At 40.7% G+C, this 23881-nt stretch overlaps 1 protein-coding gene and 1 pseudogene across 2 annotated transcripts in view; one reads left to right on the top strand and one right to left on the bottom strand.

Annotated features, from left to right (window-relative positions):
- LOC149084698 (cationic amino acid transporter 4) overlaps positions 1–23881 on the bottom strand; it is a 43052-nt gene that overhangs the window by 5769 nt on the left and 13402 nt on the right. For both annotated transcript variants that reach the window (XM_089235119.1, XM_089235120.1), the window contains exon 2: positions 5392–7016. In XM_089235119.1, coding sequence (XP_089091245.1) covers positions 5392–7016 — 1625 coding nt within the window. The remainder of the gene's footprint in view (positions 1–5391; positions 7017–23881) is intronic.
- LOC149084699 (5S ribosomal RNA) lies at positions 15098–15216 on the top strand (annotated as a pseudogene).

Genomic DNA, 23881 nt, shown 5'->3' with positions numbered 1-23881 from the left:
TGACCACGAATCATGACATTTGACAATTTTTCGTATTTTTGCGAAGGAAATACAGCAGGCCGTGGTATTTATCTAGTGTATATTGATTTGATACTTCTGCTATGCACCCTGTAGGCCTTTTGTACCAGAAACACCTTTCCCGGGCCGAATGTGACCATTTGGCCGGACGCTGCAGCCCTCGGGACGGATGTATATGCACCCACTGCTCTACAACGATAATTACCTATATAACGAAATTACTCTTTAGTCCCAATGTACTTTTATTGCAGGAAATGGTCAATCTAATTCCACGGATCAATGATTCGAATGATTGCGTTTTTTGAAAGTTTCTTACCAGATGGCACTGTCAACTATTTTATGGAAAGAACACCGTTGTACAGGATTTTAGAGTAGGCCGATTTTGAGATGCCGCATTTTGCTGTGATATGTGCATTATACATTAAGATGATCCCAATGGTTGCAACTAAGGAGCTTTTAAAGATAACAACGGAGTCGTCGTCCATCTTGGAACGAAGTACTGGTTTGCCGTTCTAAGTGAGGTTAAAAAAAAAAGAATAGGGAACGGTGATTTTTTGCCTTTAATATTGACGTCTCACTTTTCGTCAAAGATGGCGGATGATTCAGTCGGGTATTACAACAAACTCTTAAGTAAGGCCATAAAAGAAGCATAATTCACGAAATCTGAGAACAAATGTGGTTGCACATCGTATACCATGAATTGCATCGTGGGTGTACATTACATGGAATAATATTACAGTTGAATTTTAAATACTCATGCAGGGTGGGCAAAAAGCCCGTAGAAAATTTAAAAATTCGTAAAATCCGGAAAAAAATATACCGAAAAAAAAAACGGTTTGCAGGGTTAGCATCGCTACGTCACGTATATTTTTTTTTGACAGGAAGACAAAAAAACAGCTGATAGATGGCGCTGACGTACACAAGTAAAAAAAAAGGTACGCAAATAACGAGCATAATATCTGCAAATCGTCTATTACAGCAGTATGTGTTCCACATGACCACCACCGCAGGGGATAACACATTGCAGGTGAGTCACAAATCCAGCAACGGCAGATCGATGTCACTCGTACCAGCGCTACCTATCGGCTGTTTTTTTTGTCTTAAAAATTCCAGTGACCTAGCGATGCTAACCTTTCAAATCGTTTTTTTATTTCGATTACTTTTCCGGTTTTTATTCATTTTCAAAGTCTGTACGGACTTTTTGCCTACTCTGTATTTTTATATTAGTCAAGGATTAGAAAGATGCTACAACAGCAACAGACTGGCAGAATTGATGGCTAATTATAGTCATATAAAGAGATTCATCTCGCATAATTGCCAAACATTAACTTTTTTATCTTGGTTAATTACATTTTGACTAGAAGTAGGCTACACGTCAGATTTTTTCCGCATTCCCAGTTTTTCAGCACTTTTAGTGATAGGTGGCAACATTACTCGCCTTTGACAAATTTTTCTGTTGTAAATAGCAATACTTGCTTTTGACAAATCTTTTGGCTGTAAATGACAACTTTACTTGAATTTGAGAATTTTATTGGCGATAACGCGCATTTTATGAAAGAGCCATGGTCACATGGGTGGAGATACAGGGGGTGCCCTCAAGGGAGGACACCCAAGACCACTCTATCACTCTCGTGGGCGGGGCTCGAAGAAAGCCGAAGATAGGGGGGGAGGGCATTGGGTTCAGGGCACACCCCCCCCCTCCCGCTCGAGGATCCAGGGCTGCCCCTGTCGCCAGTGGCGAACTATAAAGGGGCTATACAGTCCCTCTGTCGCCCACGGTGAACTAAACGCCTATGCACGGTCAGCCTAGATTTTTTTAGGAATTGTGTGTATTGACTCTGGACATATGTTTTGCACCCCTGCTCTAAACGTATTGGCCTATCAAAAGTTCCAATTAACCATCGAATTTTACAGTCATTCAGAACAATATAAAATTGGTTATATCATTAACCGATCAACCGACTGAGGTGCTACATGCACAGGGCGTACCGAGATACTTCCCTGTTCGATACTGCTCCGTACGAGCTGAATGAAGAAGATAAGAAATTGTTTACTTGTCCGGTATGTGAGTTTACGCGTGTATAAGAGATATGTCAATAAAAGATAATAAAATTTACTGCCTAAGCCAGAGTTTTTCCCAGCTGCGACCCAATCACGACCCATGGGACTGTTTGTTTATATATATATATATATTCATAGGGCTTCCGAGATGGGTCATGAAAATTCACTTACAGCCAGGAATTTTCGATCTATGGGTCACGAATCAAACTTTATTCGTAGAGGTTTCCGAAGTCTGGATCATGCTTGACCTATAGCTCGGAAGACCCTTGCTGTGTGTATAAGTGGCCTTATGCGACCCGTCTCAAAAGCCCCTGTGAATCAAGTTTGGCCCATGACTCATACATCAAGAATCTCCGTTTCTTGGTGGATTTTTAAAGACCCATCTCGGTAGCTACTACGAATCAAGTCTGTAACGGGACCCATAGCTCAAAAATCCCTGGCTGTAAGTGGATTTGCACAACCCATCCCACAGGTTAAGAACGCTTGGCCTGAGCTGCACTCAGAAAGTCAGTAGGCCTATAATTTAAGTCAATTGAAATCAATTGGAAATCAATTTTCATAAATTATTTCTATTATCCGTTTATTTTTTGCCAGTGTCTGCAACTTACTTCCTCCGTTTATTTGTGTTTCCAGTGTCTGCAAATTATTTCTTCCGTTTATTTGTGTTTTGCCAGTGTCTGCAACTTATTTCTTCCGTTTATTTGTGTTTTGCCAGTGTCCGCAACTTATTTCTTCCATTTATTTGTGTTTTGCCAGTGTCTGCAACTTATTTCCTCCGTTTATTTGTGTTTTTCCAGTGTCTGCAAATTATTTCTTCCGTTTATTTTTTGCCAGTGTCTGCAACTTATTTCCTCCGTTTATTCGTGTTTCCAGTGTCTGCAAATTATTTCTTCCGTTTATTTGTGTTTTGCCAGTGTCTGCAAATTATTTTTTCCGTTTATTTGTGTTTTGCCAGTGTCCGCAACTTATTTCTTCCGTTTATTTGTGTTTTGCCAGTGTCTGCAACTTATTTCTTCCGTTTATTTATGTTTTGCCAGTGTCTGCAACTTATTTCCTCCGTTTATTTGTGTTTTTCCAGTGTCTGCAAATTATTTCTTCCGTTTATTTTTTGCCAGTGTCTGCAACTTATTTCCTCCGTTTATTCGTGTTTCCAGTGTCTGCAAATTATTTCTTCCGTTTATTTGTGTTTTGCCAGTGTCTGCAAATTATTTTTTCCGTTTATTTGTGTTTTGCCAGTGTCCGCAACTTATTTCTTCCGTTTATTTGTGTTTTGCCAGTGTCTGCAACTTATTTCTTCCGTTTATTTATGTTTTGCCAGTGTCTGCAAATTATTTCTTCCGTTTATTTGTGTTTTGCGAGTGTCTGCAAATTATTTCTTCCGTTTATTTGAGTTTTGCCAGTGTCCGCAACTTATTTCTTCCGTTTATTTATGTTTTGCCAGTGTCCGCAAATTATTTCTTCCGTTTATTTGTGTTTTGCCAGTGTCTGCAAATTATTTCTTCCGTTTATTTGTATTTTGCCAGTGTCCGCAACTTATTTCTTCCGTTTATTTATGTTTTGCCAGTGTCCGCAAATTATTTCTTCCGTTTATTTTTGTTTTGCCAGTGTCTGCAAATGATTTTTTCCGTTTATTTTTGTTTTGCCAGTGTCTGCAAATTATTTTTTCCGTTTATTTATGTTTTGCCAGTCCGTAAATTTACGCTTCGATGCTTCGTGTTATCACGCAAAAGATATGAGCTGGGATAACATGTCAGTCCGTAAATTTTCTGTGCGTGCGTGCGTTCGTTCGTGCGCGCGTGCAAATGTCGTTCTTCTGTTAATTCAAACTCTCCTACTCAATTTCCTTCTTTTATTTTGCAAGTCTGCAAAATGTTTTCCGCCAAAAAATATTTCTCCTTTTTTTTTTTTTGGTCATTACATTTTATTTCTCGCAAAATTATTTATTTCCTGCCGGTCTAAATTATGTTTTTCATAAATTTTTAATTTTAATTTAATTTCTAGTTGCCGGCCCAAAAACAACTGTACTTTACTCTTTATTCTTTATTTTTGGTCCTCAAATTATTTTTCCTATTTATTCACCTCCTATTTGCCCGCAATGCAATTATTTTGGGTTGCTGTATTTTGATATAAATGACATTCGCGGTTTTTGTAGCCATCTTTTTCCAGCTGGGCATTTTGACTGTTATGGCCTTTGTATTTGTAGAAATTATTTCGCCCGTCCGTTAATTTCCGCTTATTCGGATATTTTTTCAACTATTTTCACTGGTCCGCAGTTGTAAAGAGGTGGAAGAACACTGATCCAAGTTATTTTGAGGGCACTTCTGTCTCAAATCACACCTTGGATGACTCACTAGAAAGGACGCATGTAGGTCGAGATTCCGCTGTAAATCTTATTCGATGATGTAATGAGGACGATTCAAGTTCGTATTCATATAGTGAACATCTTCATGGAAACGATAAAGACAGTCGATTAGTAGTTCTTTTACACTCATGAGAGAAATCGCCATTAGAAAACGGAATGTTCAGTGATACCTCGGAAACAGTACTGGAATGATTCTGGCCATGTCATGAGCTATCTGTATACCACGGGTGGAAAAACCAACCCACGGGTTGAGAACTCCTGCTCTACGGAATTTCTAATGAATTCGTACATGCCGGAATGTGCGAGCCCTAACGTATTTATGTCGTAAGAATTCTGCTGGTTGTGTGCTTTCTGGTGATGCCATATCTTCCATATTTTGAAGTGAAGATGGTAAATGCTCGAATTTTCATGTTATGTGAGTATCTTGTTGTAGGTCTGCCTGCTCTCTGCTGAGAGTCCCTTTTAAATAGGAGATCTGCTCACATTCACGCCTTGAAATTGGAAAGCCACAGGAAAGAAACTGAGTTCTTAATCTGATGGTCGTGACCCATTTCTGGGTTAAAAGAATCTTCCGAGATGTTTCGTACAAATTATAGCTTATAGTCTTGTTATAAATGCACTCATTTCACCAATGGCTTCATTGTTGTCTAAAACCTTACAGATCCATGGGTCGCAAAATGTGTTAGCTTTAGGGATCGCAGCCTAAATTATTTTTTTTTTCAATTTCACCAAGGAATAGCTTAAAGAATTTATATTGATAAGAAATAGTGGGTGTTCTCAAAAGTCCAGAGCCTTAATAGGAAAAACTCATTCTCAAAATGCCCCCCTTAAAAATCAAATTGCGCCCCTGTGTGGATGTGGGCCCTACGTTGGGAATCACTGCTGTAAATAAATGTGCTATTCATTTCGCAGGTGGTCATGGCTATTTATGGAAACAAACAAATCCTTACCTTGTACCGAAGGGGTGTCGGTGACTGTTGGTGCATCAAAATTAGGACGAATGCGGAAGCGACGCTGAGACACAGGAGAACCAGTATAAGCAGCAGCCACCACGAACCTTGTTGCAGGGCGGTCTGTGCGTATTTGACAAAGAAGCACAGGGCAAACATCAGCACCGTCATGACGGCTACGCACAACGTCACCAATTTACCGGGGCTGAACCGCATGTAAGAGCCGATGATGTAGAACCGATCTCTGAGTTTACCGGAGAAGTCCTCGTTCGAATCGGGACTGTCTGGGATGGACGACTTGCCTTCCACCGAGCTGTCCCCTATCGATGATAGTTCTTGGCTTTCTCCCCCGACCGACCTCTCGGCCGGCCGGTAGCGTAGTATTATCACAGACGCGCTGACGACCAAGTAAGCGAACAGAGTTCCGATGGACATCACCTCGACTAACGTCTGGATGTCCAGAGTTAGGGCCATCAGCGCAGCTAATCCCGAGAAGAGGTACATAGCCCCCAGCGGGATCTTCGTCCTCTCGTTGACGACCCGGAAGATGCGAAACAGCAACCCGTCGTCAGCCATCGCATATATGACCCGCGTCAAAGCGAACAGTGATCCGATCAACGCGGTGGCCATACCACACACCGCCCCGATTATCACAACCACTTTTGCCCAGTGCGCGCCGTTCGCAGCAAGTGCGTCGGGGAGCCCGGCGTCGTTCGTGATATCCTGGTAGTTAACCATAAGCGTCAGCACGGAAGATACTCCAATATACGCCACGGTGGCGATTCCCATAGATATCATAGTGGCCCTGGGGATAGATTTTTGAGGGTCTTTGGCTTCCTCTCCAGACGTCGCAACGGAATCGAATCCGACGTATGCGTAGAAGCAAGAAGCCGAGGCCGCCAAGACTCCGGACCAACCATACGGCATGAAGCCACCAGTGGCGGGGTTAGTCCACCTGCTGAAATCCGCGAAGTAACCCCCGACCCCAATGATTAGGACAATCACCGATATATTGACCACTGAGAACGCGTTGTTCAGGTGGGAAGTGACTCGGACCCCAAACGACAGGAAACCCACGAATAATATCACTATAATCAGAGCCAAGAAGTCCAACCTTTCGGATAGATAAGCGACCTCTATTTTCCCAACCACGGATTCCGTAAAGTTCTGGATGGCGTTTCCCGTCAGAGAGTCCACGTAGGCACTGCACGCTCTGGAAACCGCCGCGATGCCAATCACGTTCTCGAGTGCCACGTTCCAACCGACCATGAAGGCCCACATTTCTCCTAGGGCTAAGTAGGTGTAAGAATACGCCGACCCCGACTTAGGGTACCGCACCCCAAGCTCGGCGTAGCACAACGCAGATAAGAAGGACGCCAGTCCGCTCAACAGGAAAGCGAGAACTATGGCTGGTCCCGCCATAGTTTTGGCAACTGTAGCTGATAGTACGTACACTCCGGAACCGACCATATGTCCGATTCCGAGCAGGGTTATGTCCGCTGTTGTCAAGCATCGTCTGAGATTTGTGTCCATAACTGTCGTGTCGATGACTTTGGTCCTCGTCAGACGGTCGGTGAATCGTCGGACGGAATCGGTCATCCTGCCCAACGTCGATGGCCGAGTTTCTGAAAAGGAGACGAAAACATAAAGATTTACTATTTCTTATTCTCTTGGAAACCTAAAGCGTCATATAAAGACTGTAAAACGGTTAACAATTTTCATGTCACCAAATATTTACAAGATGCCAAATCTAAACTATAGTGGCTACCATTCTTTGAAGACTAAAGCCTCGTTTACATGTGCAATAAAATATCCCGGGAAGTTACCCGTATACCCGTAACAGGGATTTTCGCTACAACCTGTTTACATGGCCGTTAGTTTATTTCCCCCCCCCTCTTTCCGGAAGTCGTCACTGGTTACGTGGGTTGAACGGAAGTGGTTGGTTCAAGATGGCTGGCGAAGGAGCTTACAGTAGTTTTCGTGGTACAAAGGATTATGGGAGAGGAGATCGTAATGACGCAAAGTCCGTGCTGACAAAATCCTATATATTTGTATACACAGTACTTTTTTTAATGAATAGCTACTGTAGGTTTAACAGCTGAATTTATAACACGAATAGACTGGAAGACCCCCCATTTATATGGTAGTTATGACAAATAACTAACCGTGTGGTTTCTCGGTCCATATCCTACGGGATTTCTTAACCATGAAACCCACCGCCGGGAAAAGTCAATCACAAATTCATAGGCATCTCATACATATTCAATAATTCCCGAGATTAATATGAAATATATACATTCAGATATATACTGTATAATGTATATGAATATACAGGGTGAATAGGTAACAGGGCGTATGGTATTTTACTCTCGAACCGGTGATCCTAGAGGTACGCTTCTAATTGGAAAAGCATCCATATAACGTGTAGTAACCAGATATGTCATTCATGTTGCAAAGGATTTTTTATAGTTATTACAATAAAAATGTTAACTTTCTATACAGTCCCATTGTGCCCCAAAAACCAATTGGAAAGTTATTTCCCTGTCTCTCCTGATGCCAACAAAAAAAACTTCCACGTTTCTAAGGGCAATATTCACTGAGTTATTTGTATTCGGAAAACGAAGGGGAAAAACAGCGTTAAATGTGGGTAAAACGGTTTATTTCCAACTTTTTTGTTACCAACGCCATACACTACGTTACCTATGCACCCTGTATATATATATATATATATATATATGACATCAGGGGTATATGGTAACGAGTAAAAAATATTCATACGTATTTTCAATATGTTCAAATTGTAAAATATAAGATATGTATCCCTCACGAATACTACAATTTCCAAACATTTCAGAAATAGTAAAAGGAACTAAAATGCCTATATCAAATAACCCAGTCACACATGCCTACTCATTAGAGATGCAATACACTACCAGGGATCTCTCTGTATGCAATAACTTTTGAGGATAATATATGATATGTATTGCATGTGCATCGTTGTGAATGACCACCTATGCGTATTGATTTGTAAAGTAGTCTCATAAGCGATCAATTTCGGCCGACTATGTTGTAAATCAGTGGTGCTTATTCAGCCGAGCTACTTACCATGTAATACAATGTAATTTCATCACATTCTACTTCTCCAATAATCAATAGCTATATCGGCTGCGTCATGCCAGAATCGCGAATATGCAATGTCCTTGCAAAAAAAAAAAAAGCACGTGGGAAATGACGTTTGAATGTTTACTCTACCCATGATACTCTATGGAAGTTGTTTTCCTGAAATGTTTTGTAACGTGTGTTTCAATAGGGATACAAAATCATCCAAAAAGGGCTTTTGCGACAGCACGGTTACTGGCAGAAATTGGGTTGTCTCGGAAAATCGGGATAAATGGTCAGCCAATGTACAGGTCACCGATGGATAATTATTATTATATTTTGGTCAGAAAGGGGGAGGGGGGGTCGCGCTTCAAAATCTTTGCTCAACACTGTTGCAGATGATGCTGAGAATCTCCCTGAATCGGAAATGCACAATGATTACGTGGAAGCATTCGTTCCTCTCACCCACCCAAAAGAATGACATCTACCTAAATATCTTAGAAGACCCTGCACATGCGAATTAGTTGGACTATATCTGATCTTGACTCCATAAGATTTTAGCGGAGATTGAAGAAAGGCAGTGTTTCCAACACGGTCAAAAAATTTTCCTACTAGATTCTTCATCAAAAACAACTAGAAAACAACCAGAATTGATTTTGGTCATTATTCAGATGACTATGTTTCCCGTATTTTCCGGGACATTCCCGTATTTTCACGTAATTTAATAACAGACTACTCTAATAAACGGGAAATCTTTTGAGAAAGAAAAACAACTAAAAAACGATGGAGAACTTCTAAAGTGTGTTAAAAAAATAGATTAAATTATCTCTTTTTCGCTGGATTTATATCTTTCATCAATTCTGAAACTATTTCTTTCATCAATTCTGAAACTATTTCTTTCATCAATTCTGAAACTATTTCTTTCATCAATTCTGAAACTATTTCTTTCATCAATTCTGAAACTATTTCTTTCATCAATTCTGAAACTATTTCTTTCATCAATTCTGAAACTATTTCATTCATCAATTCTGAAACTATTTCTTTCATCAATTCTGAAACTATTTCATTCATCAATTCTGAAACTATTTCATTCATCAATTCTGAAACTATTTCTTTCATTAATTCTGAAACTATTTCATTCATTAATTCTGGAACTATTTCATTCATCAATTCTGAAACTATTTCTTTCATCAATTCTGAAACTATTTCTTTCATTATTTCTAGAATTATTATTTTTCATAAATTATGTAATTATTATTTTTCATAAATTATGTAATTATTTCTTTCATCAATTCTGAAACTATTTCTTTCATTATTTCTAGAATTATTATTTTTCATAAATTATGTAATTATTATTTTTCATAAATTATGTAATTATTATTTTTCATAAATTATGTAATTATTTCTTTCATTAATTGCGGGAATTATTTCTTTTATTTGTTCTTGAATTATCTTTTTCATAAGGGGTCATTCAAGTATTACGTCAGCATCGATGGAGGGGTAGGGGGTTTCCGATTCGCTCACTTTTGATGACAAGGGAGGGAGGTATGGATGATGCTTACGTCATCAACCACCCTTTATGAAAATATGAAATATTCTTAATGGCATCTTACTCAGTGCACAAAAACGAGAAAAACCTTTCGATAGGCACTTGAAGTAATGCATTTTTGGCAAGAACAATATTAATTGCATGACCAACGAACTCAAGAGTGTTCTTCAAGGTCAAGTATATCGCCGTTTCTAGTTGATGCGAAGTACCGAGCACTGAGCTCTCGTCTTCTCATCTTCTATTGCATTGACATCTATCAATATCCCAACCATTCAAAATATTGATTTGTTATAGGATATAAAACAACACTTTTCAAAACCGTGAAAAAACAAAATTATTCCCGAGAAATCACTTTTTATGACTTTATCTGATAATTCCATCATATAATGAATGCCAAAATTGGAAAAGTAATTATTAAAAATCTAATCTTTACGAAAAAAAAGAAAGAAAACTCAGAAGATGGCGCTGAACGTCATTCAGAAATTTCAAAACTGCGCTCGGATAAAATTTCAGAGTGAGAGAGAAATGGTGTTTTTTTTTAAAAATGTAAATTCATGTACTGAAAGGAAATTTCACACATTTGCGGAACCGGCAAAAATAATTATTTGACCAGCAAAAACGAATAATTAGTAAAAAAACAACGTTCATGAGCCGAGAAACGAACAAATCTGGGGAAATAATTTTTGAACCGGCGAAAATATACAGGGTGGGCAAAAAGTCCGAAGAAACTTTAAAAATGAATAGAAACCAGAAAAATGACCCAAATAAGAAACGGTTTGCATCGCTAGGTCACAGGAATCATTTCAAGACAAGAAAAAAAAAATTACTCAATAAACAGCCGATAAAAGTCACTGACGTACAACAAGTCAAAGAAACGAACAGAATGCTTCCAAATCGCCACAACCACGGGGGATAACACATTGTAGGCGAGTCACAAAGGTCAACGTACACGGTTTACAACAGTGAATACAATAAATACAAATACAACGCCACAACAGGCAAATTGCCCAACGAGGTGGCTGACATAAGAACATCATGGATCCCCGAGCCATTTTTTGGAGGCCCTACCTACTACTGCTACACCACACATGCACCCCCCCCCGCGGAACCCCCAACGAATCGGTACATGCGGGAATGTGCGTGCAGTGAAACCTGACGTGAAGTTTTTTTTTTGTTTCTGTGTAATGCTTGTTATGTGTAGTGCTGCCATCTGCCACCAGTTTTTCTAACTATGAGTGAAGTGTTATGATTGAGTGATTTATCGTTGTAGGACTGTTGCTCTCTGTGGCGAGACTTTTTAACGGGGCGATCGGCTCGCATTTGAGACTTGAAGGTGGGAACCACAGAAAACCAACTTCAGCCGACCACCACTGTGGGGTTCGAACCCGGATTCTCGCATCGCGAGTCCGTCACTATAACCACTCGACCACCACAGCGGAAATGGTTGGGGATTTGGAGCGCAAGTTCTTACAACCGTCTAATTTGCATATTTCCACCGAAGTCGCTCGTACCAGCGTCACCTATCGGCTGTTTTTGTTACTTTTCCTGCTTTAAAAAATTTCCCGCAACCTAGCGATGTTAACCCTGCAAACCGTTTTTTATTTCGTATTTCTGGTTTTTATTCCTTTTTAAAGTTTCTACGGACTTTTTTCCCACCCTATATATTCCCTTATTGATAAGTCCCCTACAGAGCCACTTCAGTGGTCTGGAAATGTGTCCGGGCCGCTTAGTCGCTGTGGAACTCTATCACCCCTCACTCAAGAGATCCGTAACTATGCCGCAGATCCCTTAAGTAATATAACGGGTAACGTGAGTGATGTAGAACCGCACTAGTTTGCCGCTTAAGTACTCTAAAACAGTGGTTCTCAACTTGGGGCCATATGGCCCCCTTGCGGTCCTGGGATATTCTAGGAGGGCCACGGGAGAAAATCAGAAGTAAGGTGATCCACGACAGGTGGTGAAGGGAGTCATAGAGAGCTGTGAAGAAAAAAAAGCTTTAAAAGTGAAACATGGTTGAAAAATATTACTACTATCAGAATTCATCAGATCTGTCCATAGAACGAGGGGCATCTTAACCCTTAGGTCTATGTGGGCATGACCCGGGTCTTCATGTCTATAATGAAGGGATAGGGGACTGCACTATATGGGATATGCTATGATTTTCATATGTAAGAACAGCTTACATGTAAAAATCATAGTACCAAATCTAGTATTAGCCTAGTATGGAGGGCTGCCAGAGCAACAGTTGATGTGTTGGGAGGGTCGATTTATTGTGCATGTTCGTTGGATCGTCCCGTATTTTACACAGATCCGCTTTTACCATATAATTTGACTCCTGGGAGAGAAGATAATCCATCATTTGAATCCGTACCTAGCCAGGATTCTAGATATTGACCTGATTTATTAAAATTTCATTCATAATAAAAAAAATAGAAAGTATCTCACTCTTGGATGAGGGTAGGGGGGGGGGCCTGGATAGGACAGGGGGTCGCGAGAAAAAAATGTGATCCTTCGGGGGGCCATGAGCTGAAAAAAGGTTAAGAAACACTGCTCTAAAACTCTGCCACATGTCACTAACGAGGGATCTCTAAATGTGCCACGGATCGCTTGAGCGTTCTGGAACTGTGCCACTGGCAGCTTAAATGCTTTGGAATTGTAACACGGGTCACTTAAGCAATCTGTAAATTTTCGCATTAAAATATTGATTTTTGATCGTCGTGGAGTGGGGGGTGATCCTCCTATCCCCTCCCCCAGCGTAGTACGTTTCTGATCCTACCAACATGCGTTAAGCCGGGTTTTTCTTAGGAGTGGGATTTCTGCGCCGTATGCAGCGTGAATGAGGGGATTGGTTAAAAAAACCTGAAATTCTCCAGGTTTTTTTAACCAATCAGCGTTTTCACGCTGCACGCGCTGTAGAAACCCTGCTCTAAGGAAACCCTGTCTTTCGGATCCGAGAGGCAGAGCTGATCACGAAATTTTGCAGACCGGGGGGGGGGGGGGAGGGCGGCGGGCGGTTGTCAGGTCAAAACTGGCTAAAAATCTGCTGATGTAATTCTTGAACGGCCCCTAAATTACTGGAATAAAATTATCTTCCATTTTTTTCCTGGAAAAAAAATTTTCCATCGTCTGGATTTATTTAGTTAATTAATTCTAGAATTATCTCTTTCATTTATTCAGGAATAATCAATCAGTAATTCTGGAATTATTCCTTTGATTTATTCTAAAATAATAATTGCAAATCTTAGAAAAAGCACAGATCAATAAGATACTCACCTAAAGTACCAAACTATGTTTAGAGGTGTCGCGACTTCGATTCCCGGCTCGTCCTTGTCAGAAAACTTTCCCGACACAGGGGTACAACAGATACGGCGACATGACCGCAGAAAAAATTGCTACCGCAGGGAGCCCCCCCCCCCCCATCGAGGGGTTAGCACACCAACCTCTCGACGAGAATAAAAACAACCCTGCCGTTCGGAATCGGCAATAAATTGTAGGTCCCGGTCTAAAATTAGCCCTCGTGTGCAGAAAATGACACCGTGGAGCGACAAAAATGATCAAAATGATCGAAAATCTGAACTAATATATTTTCTGTAACAACATCAACAAAGAATCCTACTTCGTGAGAATAACTTTTGTGGCAAACCGCACACACACACACACACATTAACCAATTCCTCCAATTTTTATGAATTTTTAAAACCATTTACGAAACTTATGGGACACCCTGTATATATATATATTCAGAATGATGAATGAAAGACGGCTGATTTTGAAATTTTGATTGCCCTTCGAGTTGTTTACCTCTTAGTAACGATGAATTCAGTTTTCAGCGATGAATGACTGCAGTTGGAGTTCTTTTTTCCTTTTCATCGCAGATTCATTCGGTTGAAATGAAATATATTACATAAATTCGTGACGTTAAATGTTCAGGAGAAAGCTCTCTTATATCATCAACGTCCCGCAATTGTTTCCCGCTGCCTGGACCCGTAACAGTAGAATTACTGCAAAAGCAATGAATATTCAAAAACCTGTGCCTCTCCATTCAGAGATTTATTTTCCTGTTTATCCCCCAATTTGCCATATTTACAAGAATACAGTTTGCATGAGATAATTTCGAGTATTGTATGTAGTAGAAACAACCGTATATATACATAGCCTTGTTTTTCCGTCAGAAAAATTCGGTTTTTTTTTGCGGGTCGGCCCCAAGGCACCGACATGAAGAAAACAACCGGGGATTGGGGAGGCTGAATGTTGCTAGTCCTCCCGTATTTACGGGACTCCAGTCCGTATGTAGGATTGGGGGAGATGTGTTGCATTGTATATTCATTAATTATTTAGGGGAGGCTGGAATGCCCCCCCCCCTCCAGATTCCTGTGCCTATGAGGCAGATGTGCCGACACGAAGAAAACAATCGGGGATTGGGGAGGCTGTGAATGTTGCTAGTTCACCCGTATTTACGGGACTCCAGCCCGTATGAAGGATTTGGAGAGATGTGTGTTGCATTGTATATTCATTAATTATTTAAGGGAGGCTAGAATGGATTCTGCCACCAGATTCCGGTGCCTATGAGGCAGAGGTGCCGACACGAAGAAAACATTGAGAGAGGTAGCTGAAAGTTGCCGTCGTACCGTATGTATATATATACAGGACTCAAGCCCCGAACGCAGGAAAAGGAAAAGTGCTTTGCATCGTATATATTCATTCTATATTGCCCCCCCCCCTAAAAAGTGCATCCCTGCATTTTGAGGGGGATGCAAATTTACCCCAGCTCCCAGGTTCCGGCACCTATGGTAGGTTGGAGGTGGTTCTTCGCGACTTTTCACGTTTGAGGCGCGAATCGGCCAACAATTTGAGGAAGGTATCTGCGCTTAGAACAGGCAGGCAGACCTTCAACACCATAATTGCATAACGTGAAAAAATTCAGGCATCTGTCATTTTTAATGTCTTCAAAATTTTGAAAACAGATGAAAAGACTTGAAGTCGGCATGTGTCGTCACTGGGCGATTTTTTTTTTGTGATCACACCATGGCGAAATAACAATGTGGCACGGTACAGTGAGCCAACGGCCATACCATACTGAAAACATCGGTTCTCGTCCGATCACCGAAATTGAGCGGCAGCGGGCGCGGTTAGTGCTTGGGAGGGTGACCACCTGGGAACACCACGTGCTGTTGGCATCACTCTTCAAGAGACAGAGTCCGGGTCTTCAGTGGCACAGGGCCGTAATAGCAGCGAGCGGCCACAGCTCTCACTATAATGATTATCGTTACATTGATTCACGCAAGAAACAAGTAATACCGCTGTCAGGATGTCGTAATATTTTTTTTTTCACAAATTGAGAGAACTACGTTTATATTATTAACTATACTACAATTAATTAATTAATTGACTGATGATTAATAATATCGATAATTAATCGCTGCAAAAAACTCCGTTGGATTTGGTGTACTCAAAGTGGGAAAAGTATTCGTTTTATAGCGGATATGATTCAAACTAAAGTGCGGTTAATTCCATCTCTAAAAAACGTTACAACGATACTCATTATAACGGAAAACTCCTCTATAACGATACCTTTCACGTCTTGTTTGGAAATAGAAATTCCTATACTCTGATGTTTAAAGTGCTGCCTTTTTCGATACAAGGATAATCCCTCTACAACGGTATTTCTTTTTTCTTTGGTCCTCAGAGTCTCGTTATATCGAGATTTCACTGCAGTGATATTTTAACAATGCGATGTGAATACAACTGTTGGGAATAGGAAGAAAAAAGGAGAAATTAAAAAAAAAATGTCGCAAATGTCCCCAACCAATACTTGTGCGGAAATGACGCTGTGCGTATCTGTCAACAAATCATCCAACTCCCCTTCTCAATAGAAATGAGATTCATTTAATGATGTGCTTGCATGGCAGTGGAAATCTTTTCAATTTGCGACGTTTCACGACTCTTTTTCGTCAAGTCACTCACAATGACTCAAGAAATGACAAATCTCTATCCAAATAGAAAAACATGCGATTGTTTCTTCCTCATGCCGATACATGTTGAGGAAAAACAACATAATGAACAGCACGATTGCGCAATGAAAGCATAGCAATATCAACTAATAAGATGTGTTCAGAGTCACGACCGAAGACGTTTTCCAAATGAAATACGTGCGATTCGTGTCTTGGGAAACCTCCGCAAGTGAAATTATTCAACATATTGCAACATTGACAACGTGAAAAGCAAATTCATTACATTATTGATAAAAGGCTGAACGCGTAATAAATTGAAAAAAAATCTTTTACGTAATAAAACTTAAGGAGAAATAAGAAAAAAAATAATTCTCATTGGAAAGGGGCCCCTTTATGTGACTTGAGGTCTAGAACCTGTTGAGATGACACTGCTAATGTAATCCAAAACATATGATCTGTACCGTATACAAGCAGTGGCGTATTTACGTGGGGGGGGGGAGCGCGCCTTAGTGGGCTATAGCCCAGGGCGGTAAGTTCGGAGAGGCGGCGAATTTGAGTAATGATTGGCCAAGAAAATTAGTAGAATGCGAGAAGGGTGGTAAAATGTGTATAACCCTAAATAAATCCGCATCTGCCCACACAGCTAGGGACTAGATTGGCCGAAAAAGTGACTTATATGCAAGCACGTGAGTGAACAAAAGAGTGACTTAGAGAGTGCGAAAGCATGAACATGACCATAACCGTCATCTAGAGAGGGGGGTGAAAGCATGTAAAGGCCAAAAGTATGACCTACAGAACGAAAGACCAGGTAAGTGAATGACTTAGAGCGTGTACAAGCACGTGAATGACCAAAAGGGTGATATAGAGCATATGTAAATGTGGCTGTTAATGATCAAAAGAGTGACCCATCAAGCAAGGAACCATGTCAGTGAGAAATAAAAAAATAAAGAGCTATAGCCAAGGCTATAATAAATTGTATAATATGTTATATGGCATTACCTAGAGCGATTACAAGCATGTGAGTGACCAAAATGGTGTGCAAGCATGATGGTGACCAAAGCATTATGCAAGAATTTGTGACCAAAGCAGTGTGCAAGCATGTGAGCGACCAAAGCAGTGTGCAAGCATGTGAGTGACCAAAGCAGTTTGCAAGCATGTGAATGACTAAACGAGTGACTTAGAGGTAAGGTGTACTTGCAAGAGTCGGGGAGGGGGATGCCAAGTGGCACAGGGTGGCGAATTCGAAGAAGGAGTAATCAAGAAAATTAGACTAGAATTAGCAGAAGCGCGGTAAACAACGTGTAGCCACCCATATGTGGCAAAACTAAAAGCCTTGTAGGTTTGTAAGACTGCACTAAAAATTGTAAAAATAGACAAGAAAAAATTCACTAGAAATGCTTTAAATAGGCGCAAAAATGATGAAAATATGCACAAAAAGCGTTCAAAACAGGCGGAAATTGGCACTAAAAATGCTTAAAAATGCTTAGAGTAGTTTAAAAATCACTTAAAATAGTGCTTAAAATAGGCATTTAAAAAAAATATCCAAAATTAATGGAAAAAATGGAAAAATACCTAAAAAGTAAAAGATACTGAAAACTGGCTCAAAAATTGGTTGCCATCTATTATTTCCATAACATAATAACTGCGTTAATCCATAATTATAGCATAATAACTGTGTTATTCAATAAGTTCATAATAACTGCGTTATTAGCGAAGCCGAATTTTGACACCAAATACAAGTGTTTGCAATCCTTTGAGCTTAGGTCGGAGGCGAATCACTCGAATACTGAACACATAATTAGCAAATATACAAATAATACAAGCTAAGGCTAAATAATGACAATCAGCGTTAGTTATAATTATGTTTTAATTAGAAATCTTAATTGAATTCAAGTTTGACGATGCCGACTTGTGTGTATAGGAACTACTATCTGTAGCAGAGATGAAAAGTCTTTGTTACTTCCACACCCGACAATCTCAAGCTTTGTCAGGTGGCCACCTCGGTGATGTCCCGTTTCATTCTTAGGCCAAAAAATAGTCCCGTTTTTTGGCCGATCTCTCCTCTCCCCCCCTCCCACTTCCCTGTATTACTGTCAATCAAGATAAAACACCCCATAGTTTCACACTGAGAAGAAAGGCGATTGATCGACGTACCAGCAAAATGTCTGAAACAATTCACTTTTGACACATATTACACAGGAATGTCCCGTATTTTTAGTGATATTCCCGTGTTTTTCGGTCGTTCTCACTTTTTTTCAAGCACTTTTCCAGTTTTTTTTTTAACGAAGCATATTTGAATTTGGCAAAATCTCTACTGAAATTTTCATCACTTTTGTAAATTATATTATGCTAATTACGTATAAATATTCATCTAAACAATATTTGTAGTTTTCTAAGTTCCCCGCCCCCCCCCGTGGAATACATTACGATTTCCAGCAAATTATTCATTACCCTCTAATTAATAATTTATGGCATTTTATATCATATTTAATTTAGACATTTTCGTTCTAAGGTTAAACATATCTCAACGAGAAAAATGCGGGAAATAAAACTGCAATTTACAAGGAATATCCTAATTATTCCCGAAATTCCCAAATGACAGAGAAGTAAACAGCTGCTACAAAAATCGCCATTAAGAAATAATAATAATTTTAATAGATATATTTCAATAGATATATTTCAATAGAACATATTTCAACACATGACTTGGGTGTATACTTTATTATACACCCAACATATTTCATTGAGAAAGTTCAGGAAATTTGGAGCTTAAATATAGTAGAACACGGAATATCGGCAATTTTCACCAAAAACATGGCCGAAAGACGGCGAAATTACCAGTTATTGCTCATAAATTATTAATTAGAGTGTAATGAAGAATTTACTGGAAATCGTAATGTATTCCACGGAGGGGGGGGGGAGGACTTAGATCACTACAAATATGTTTAGACGAGTATTTATACGTAATTATCATAATATAATTTACAAGTCAACAAAATTATCTTCATTCATAATTTCAGTAGAGATTTGGTCAAATTCAAATATGCTTCGTTAAAAAAAAAAAAAAACTGGAAAAGTGCATAAAAAAGTGAGAACGACCGAAAAACACGGGAATATCACTAAAATATTCCCGTAGTGGTGGGTTGGTAAGATGTAGATGGGAAGAGTTCAGGGTACATGGGTTCAAACCCACCCACCTACAGAAAAGAACACTTTTGCCGCTGTGGTGGTCGAGTGGTTATAGTGACGGACTCGCGATGCGAGGATCCGGGTTCGAACCCCACAGTGGTGGTCGGCTGAAGTTGGTTTTCCTGTGGTTCCCAACTTCAAGGCGCGAATGCGAGCCGATCTGCCCGTAAAAAGTCTCGTCACAGAGAGCAACAGTCCTTCAACGATAAATCATTCAATCATAACACTTCACTCATAGTTAGAAAAACTGGTGGCAGATGGCAGCACTACACATAACAAGCATTACAGAGAAACAAAAAAACTTCACGTCAGGTTTCACTACACGTACACGCACATTCCCGCATGTACCGATTCGTTGGGGGTTCCGCGGGCAGCGTGCATGTGTGGTGTAGCAGTAGTAGGTAGGTGGGGCCTCCAAAAAATGGCTCGGGGATCCATGATGTTCTTAAGTCAGCCACCTCGTTGGGCAATTTGCCTGTTGTGGCGTTGTATTTGTATAAAAATACGGGACATTCCTGTGTAATATGGTCAAATATGAATTGTTTCAGACATTTTGCTGGTACGTCAATCACTCGTCTTTCTTCGCAGTGTGAAACTATGGAGTGTTTTATCTCGATTGATAGATAGTCAATCGATAAGTCATCGACCGATCTCTTTTTTCCCCCCTCAGAGATCGGATGAATCGGGAAAAGACGAAACGGTACCTAGCCGTCTACCTCTCAGGCATTTACGCCTATTTGCATTAAAGTGGGGTTATTAGGGGAATTTTTAAGCAAAATTATCCGGCATGAAATTCACCGATAGGAAAATTCACAGCTAAAAAAAATTTACCGATGAGAAAATTCACTGACCAACAATTCACCACCACGCGATTCACAGCTAAAAAAATTCACTGACAAAAAAAAAATTCAGCGACGAAAAATTCACCGCTAGGAAAATTCACCGACTAACAACTCACCGAAAACAGTGTGACACGAGTCTCAGTGAGCCAGTAAGTGTGCGGGGAATGACCGGGAGAGAATGAAATGATACAGTAGCTGGTGAGTGAACAAACTAGTGAGTAAGCGAATGACAGAGTGAGCGACCTAGAAATAGAGTAAGTGACCAAGTGCGATGAGCGACCTAGTTAGTGAGCGAGTGATAGAGTGAGTGGCCTGGTGATTGAGTGTATAACACGGTGAGAAACCTAGTGAGTTGATGATAGAACGATTGACCTAGAGTGAGCGAATGACAAAAATAGTGACCTAGTGAGTAAATGAGCGACCTAGAGATCCATTGAGTGACCGACCTACTGAGGAACTGATAGAGTGAGAGACATTGTGAGTGAGTTACTTGCTGAGTAAGCGAGTGACCTATGAAGTAATTGAGGGAAATGGTGGGCAAATAAGTGACCTAGTGAGTGAGTGATATAATGAGCAACCTATAGTGAGTGAGTGACTGACAGAGAGAGACACACACCCATTAAGTGATAGAATGAGCTACCTAGTGACTAAATGATCCCTCGTGAGTGAATGAGCGAGAGTGAGCTAGCTTTCTAGTGACAAGCCGGTTTCGCTCATTCACTCTCTCATGTCGAACTGATTTCGGTGAATTTTCCATTCGGTGAATTGCTGTCGGTGAATTTTCCGGTCACGATTAGGGAATTGGGGCTTCCTGATGAGAATTAATACTGAAATGTACGAGACGAGCAATTCTTTTGCCGGGGTTACCGGCCCCTAACATCAGTCAAACCGGGCCGTGAGTTGTTCATCGTTTCATTTTTACTCACTTATTTGTCATTAGTCGTGTATAGTGTGACCGGACCTTCCACTGACAAAAAAGAAATCACCGGGCCGCGGGTTTCCAAAAGTTGAGAGCCACCGATCTAGAGCATGTGTGAACGTAGAAATGATCAAAAGAGTGACCTATAGTGCAAGGAACCGCGTCAGTAAACGACCAAAAGAGTGGCTTAGTGTGTGTGCAAGCATGTAAATGACCGAAACAGTGTCCAAACATGTGAATGGCTAAAAAAAGTGACTTAGAGAGTGTTTGAGCATGGAAGTGACTAAATGATCGACTTGGAGACACAGGTATGCTTGCAGGAGTGGTAGGAGACCAAGTGGGTTATAGCACAGGGTGACGAATTCGAGGAAAGATTAGTCAAGAAAATTGGACTACAATAGGAGAAGGGCGGCGAAATTCATGTAGCCCACGGGCGGTCAAACCATAAATGCGCCTCTGTTATTACGTCAATCATAGCTAACAACCTCGGATATAATGTCACATTTTTTTTGTCACTTGGATTCCGTTTCGCAAGAAATTCCCTGAAAATTCTCAAAGAAATGTCCCGTTTTTTTCTACCACGATTGCTCTAATTCAGACATTTAAATCAATGATGAAGCTCGATGGGGGGAATAATTCATAAATTATATCATAACAATATCATTTTAAATACGAAAATTTTCGCATATTTGCCATGTAGAGCTGTTTTTTCCGCCGTGAAATAGTTTTGAGTTCTTTCTAGACATATTGTAGCACTTATTTCAAGCCAAGAGAATCGAGCCCACGCCCTTTCACTTTCCGGGTGAACGCCCAAGACCACTAGACTACAAAGGTAAACGAATAGCCCAGTCTTTCCTTGGGGCTCGTGTGCACTGAACGGGACCGTGCATGGACGGTCGGACCTAACTGAGGCCAAAGCTCACGATTGCTGGCAATGCCACCAGATGGCGACTTATACGAGGATGATTTTTTTCTCTCTTTCCGAAATATATTATCTTCGCATCAGCCAGCTGCTAAAAACCTTTGTATGGATAGCGGAGAGTGACATCATATCCTCGGACAAGAGTGTATATAGGCAATAACTGGCAATTTCGCCGAAAATCGGCAACATCGTAAGGGAGTATTGGTTTAATGCCCCGTATTTTTTTCGGGAAACATCAAAATTACAAGCAAGGACGTCTCTCTGCGTTCTGGAAACTAGCGCCGAATTTGTTTTTAGTCCCTTGAGCCAAATCTTTCATATACTACTAGTAGTCCAAAGGCAACAGGAGTCCAAATTGAGGCTCCTACTTGACTCGGGCCTTATTGGCCTGTCTTACAGATAGACACTGCATACAGATAGTGAAATCAAATGATAAATGCATTACACGAGGTGCATTTACGAGGTACTTCCTCACTTAAATTGGTATTTATAAATGGTAAATGTGGTCATAAAAAGGCATCACGCCAATAGAAAATCGATTGAATTCTTCCAGAGGGAAAGTTATTATTAGGCTATAAAAAGATATCCATGTTTATCTCATTGGATACCAATTTTTAAAAATTTGCTATAAATCACAACATGGGCAATTACAAATCAACATGGCGCATGATAATTAATTTCTATGGGAATGAATGTTTTAACGTAACTGGCCTTGACCCATGTTCGATGATAAGAGCTGGAAGAATAAAGGGAAAAACAAATGGAGTGGTTGCAATGCTCATGTTGTAACTGTCTCCGGTCAGTCGTTACACATAAAAAGAAAACCATACCGTCATCTAGTTTCGAACCAATGCCCACGACAACATGGGTGGGAAGGGCACCAGAACTAATTTCCCACGAATTACTCCTCGCTGTCTTGTTATCCATCTTATGGTCTAATCCCATCATGACCCACATGCTGTCATTCTCAAGATATTACAACATGATATCAAGATACTTCATACATGTTTAAAAAATTAGACGCTTGTTTACATTTGGTGACGTACAAATTACATGCATAGAATGGGCCGCCTCCAAGCTTCTGGCAACTAGAGCCAAATTTTTTTTGAGTCAAATCTTTCATGTAATGAGTCTCATATTTGACTGGGGCTTCATTGGCCCGGCCGTCAAGATACCACGCTCACAGACAGTAGAATCAAATGATAAATACATTACCCGAGAGACATTTATGGAGATACTTTCTCACTTAAATTGATATTTATAAAAGAAAAATGTTTCATTAAATGCACCACATTAGGAGAAATCGATTGAATTCTTCCGAAGGGAACTTATTATTGGACCATAGGACCACAACTAGGTAAAAGCAGGGGGGACAGACCAGCGGTGGTGCAAATTTCACCCTTAAACCTCACCTTCAACATTACAAACGGTTCGCCAAAATGCGTGCTTGCCCCCCGGGCTGATCAAGCATCTAACACCAAGAGGGATGAGACTATCCAGACTCCACATGGACCGCAACAACTGAGGAGGACAACAACGAAAGGCTGAGAGCAAGGGCAGAAGCCGAAGACAGCGTCGCCAGGGCACTCTCCCAGGAATTAGAAGAATTAGGAGCCGAAGAATACAACACAGAGAGGGAGCGCAATCGGAGAGAGAGAGCGCAATCAAATAGGATGATCCAGTGAGGAAGGAACCAAGAAACGAAGTCCCGATGTTCAATGATTAAACTGCGAGGCACCCAACAAAAAGTTGAGGGGCTCTTGAATTATCGAAGACCCCCCCCCCCCAAGCTGAAAGGAAGTGGGCCAAAAAGAAATCGGAGGACTCACCCGAGCCAACAAGCCAACGAGGGAAGACGTGATCCAGGACCTGCCTTGGTCACGGCGGAGGGCTCACCCGAGCCAACAAGTCAACGAGGGAAGATGTGAACCTGGCCTGGCCACGGTGGAGGCTCACCCGAGCCAACAAGGGAAACCGTGGTTCAGGACCTGGCGCTAGGCCGCAGAGAACAACAAAGGG

Source organism: Pholcus phalangioides, unplaced genomic scaffold (assembly GCF_987345545.1).
Source record: "Pholcus phalangioides strain wild (caught in Gottingen) unplaced genomic scaffold, Ppha-v1.0 ptg000008l_1, whole genome shotgun sequence".
Classification (NCBI taxonomy): domain Eukaryota; kingdom Metazoa; phylum Arthropoda; class Arachnida; order Araneae; family Pholcidae; genus Pholcus; species Pholcus phalangioides.
Note: the sequence above shows the minus strand (reverse complement) of the source record. Positions and strands in the feature narration are given on the sequence as shown.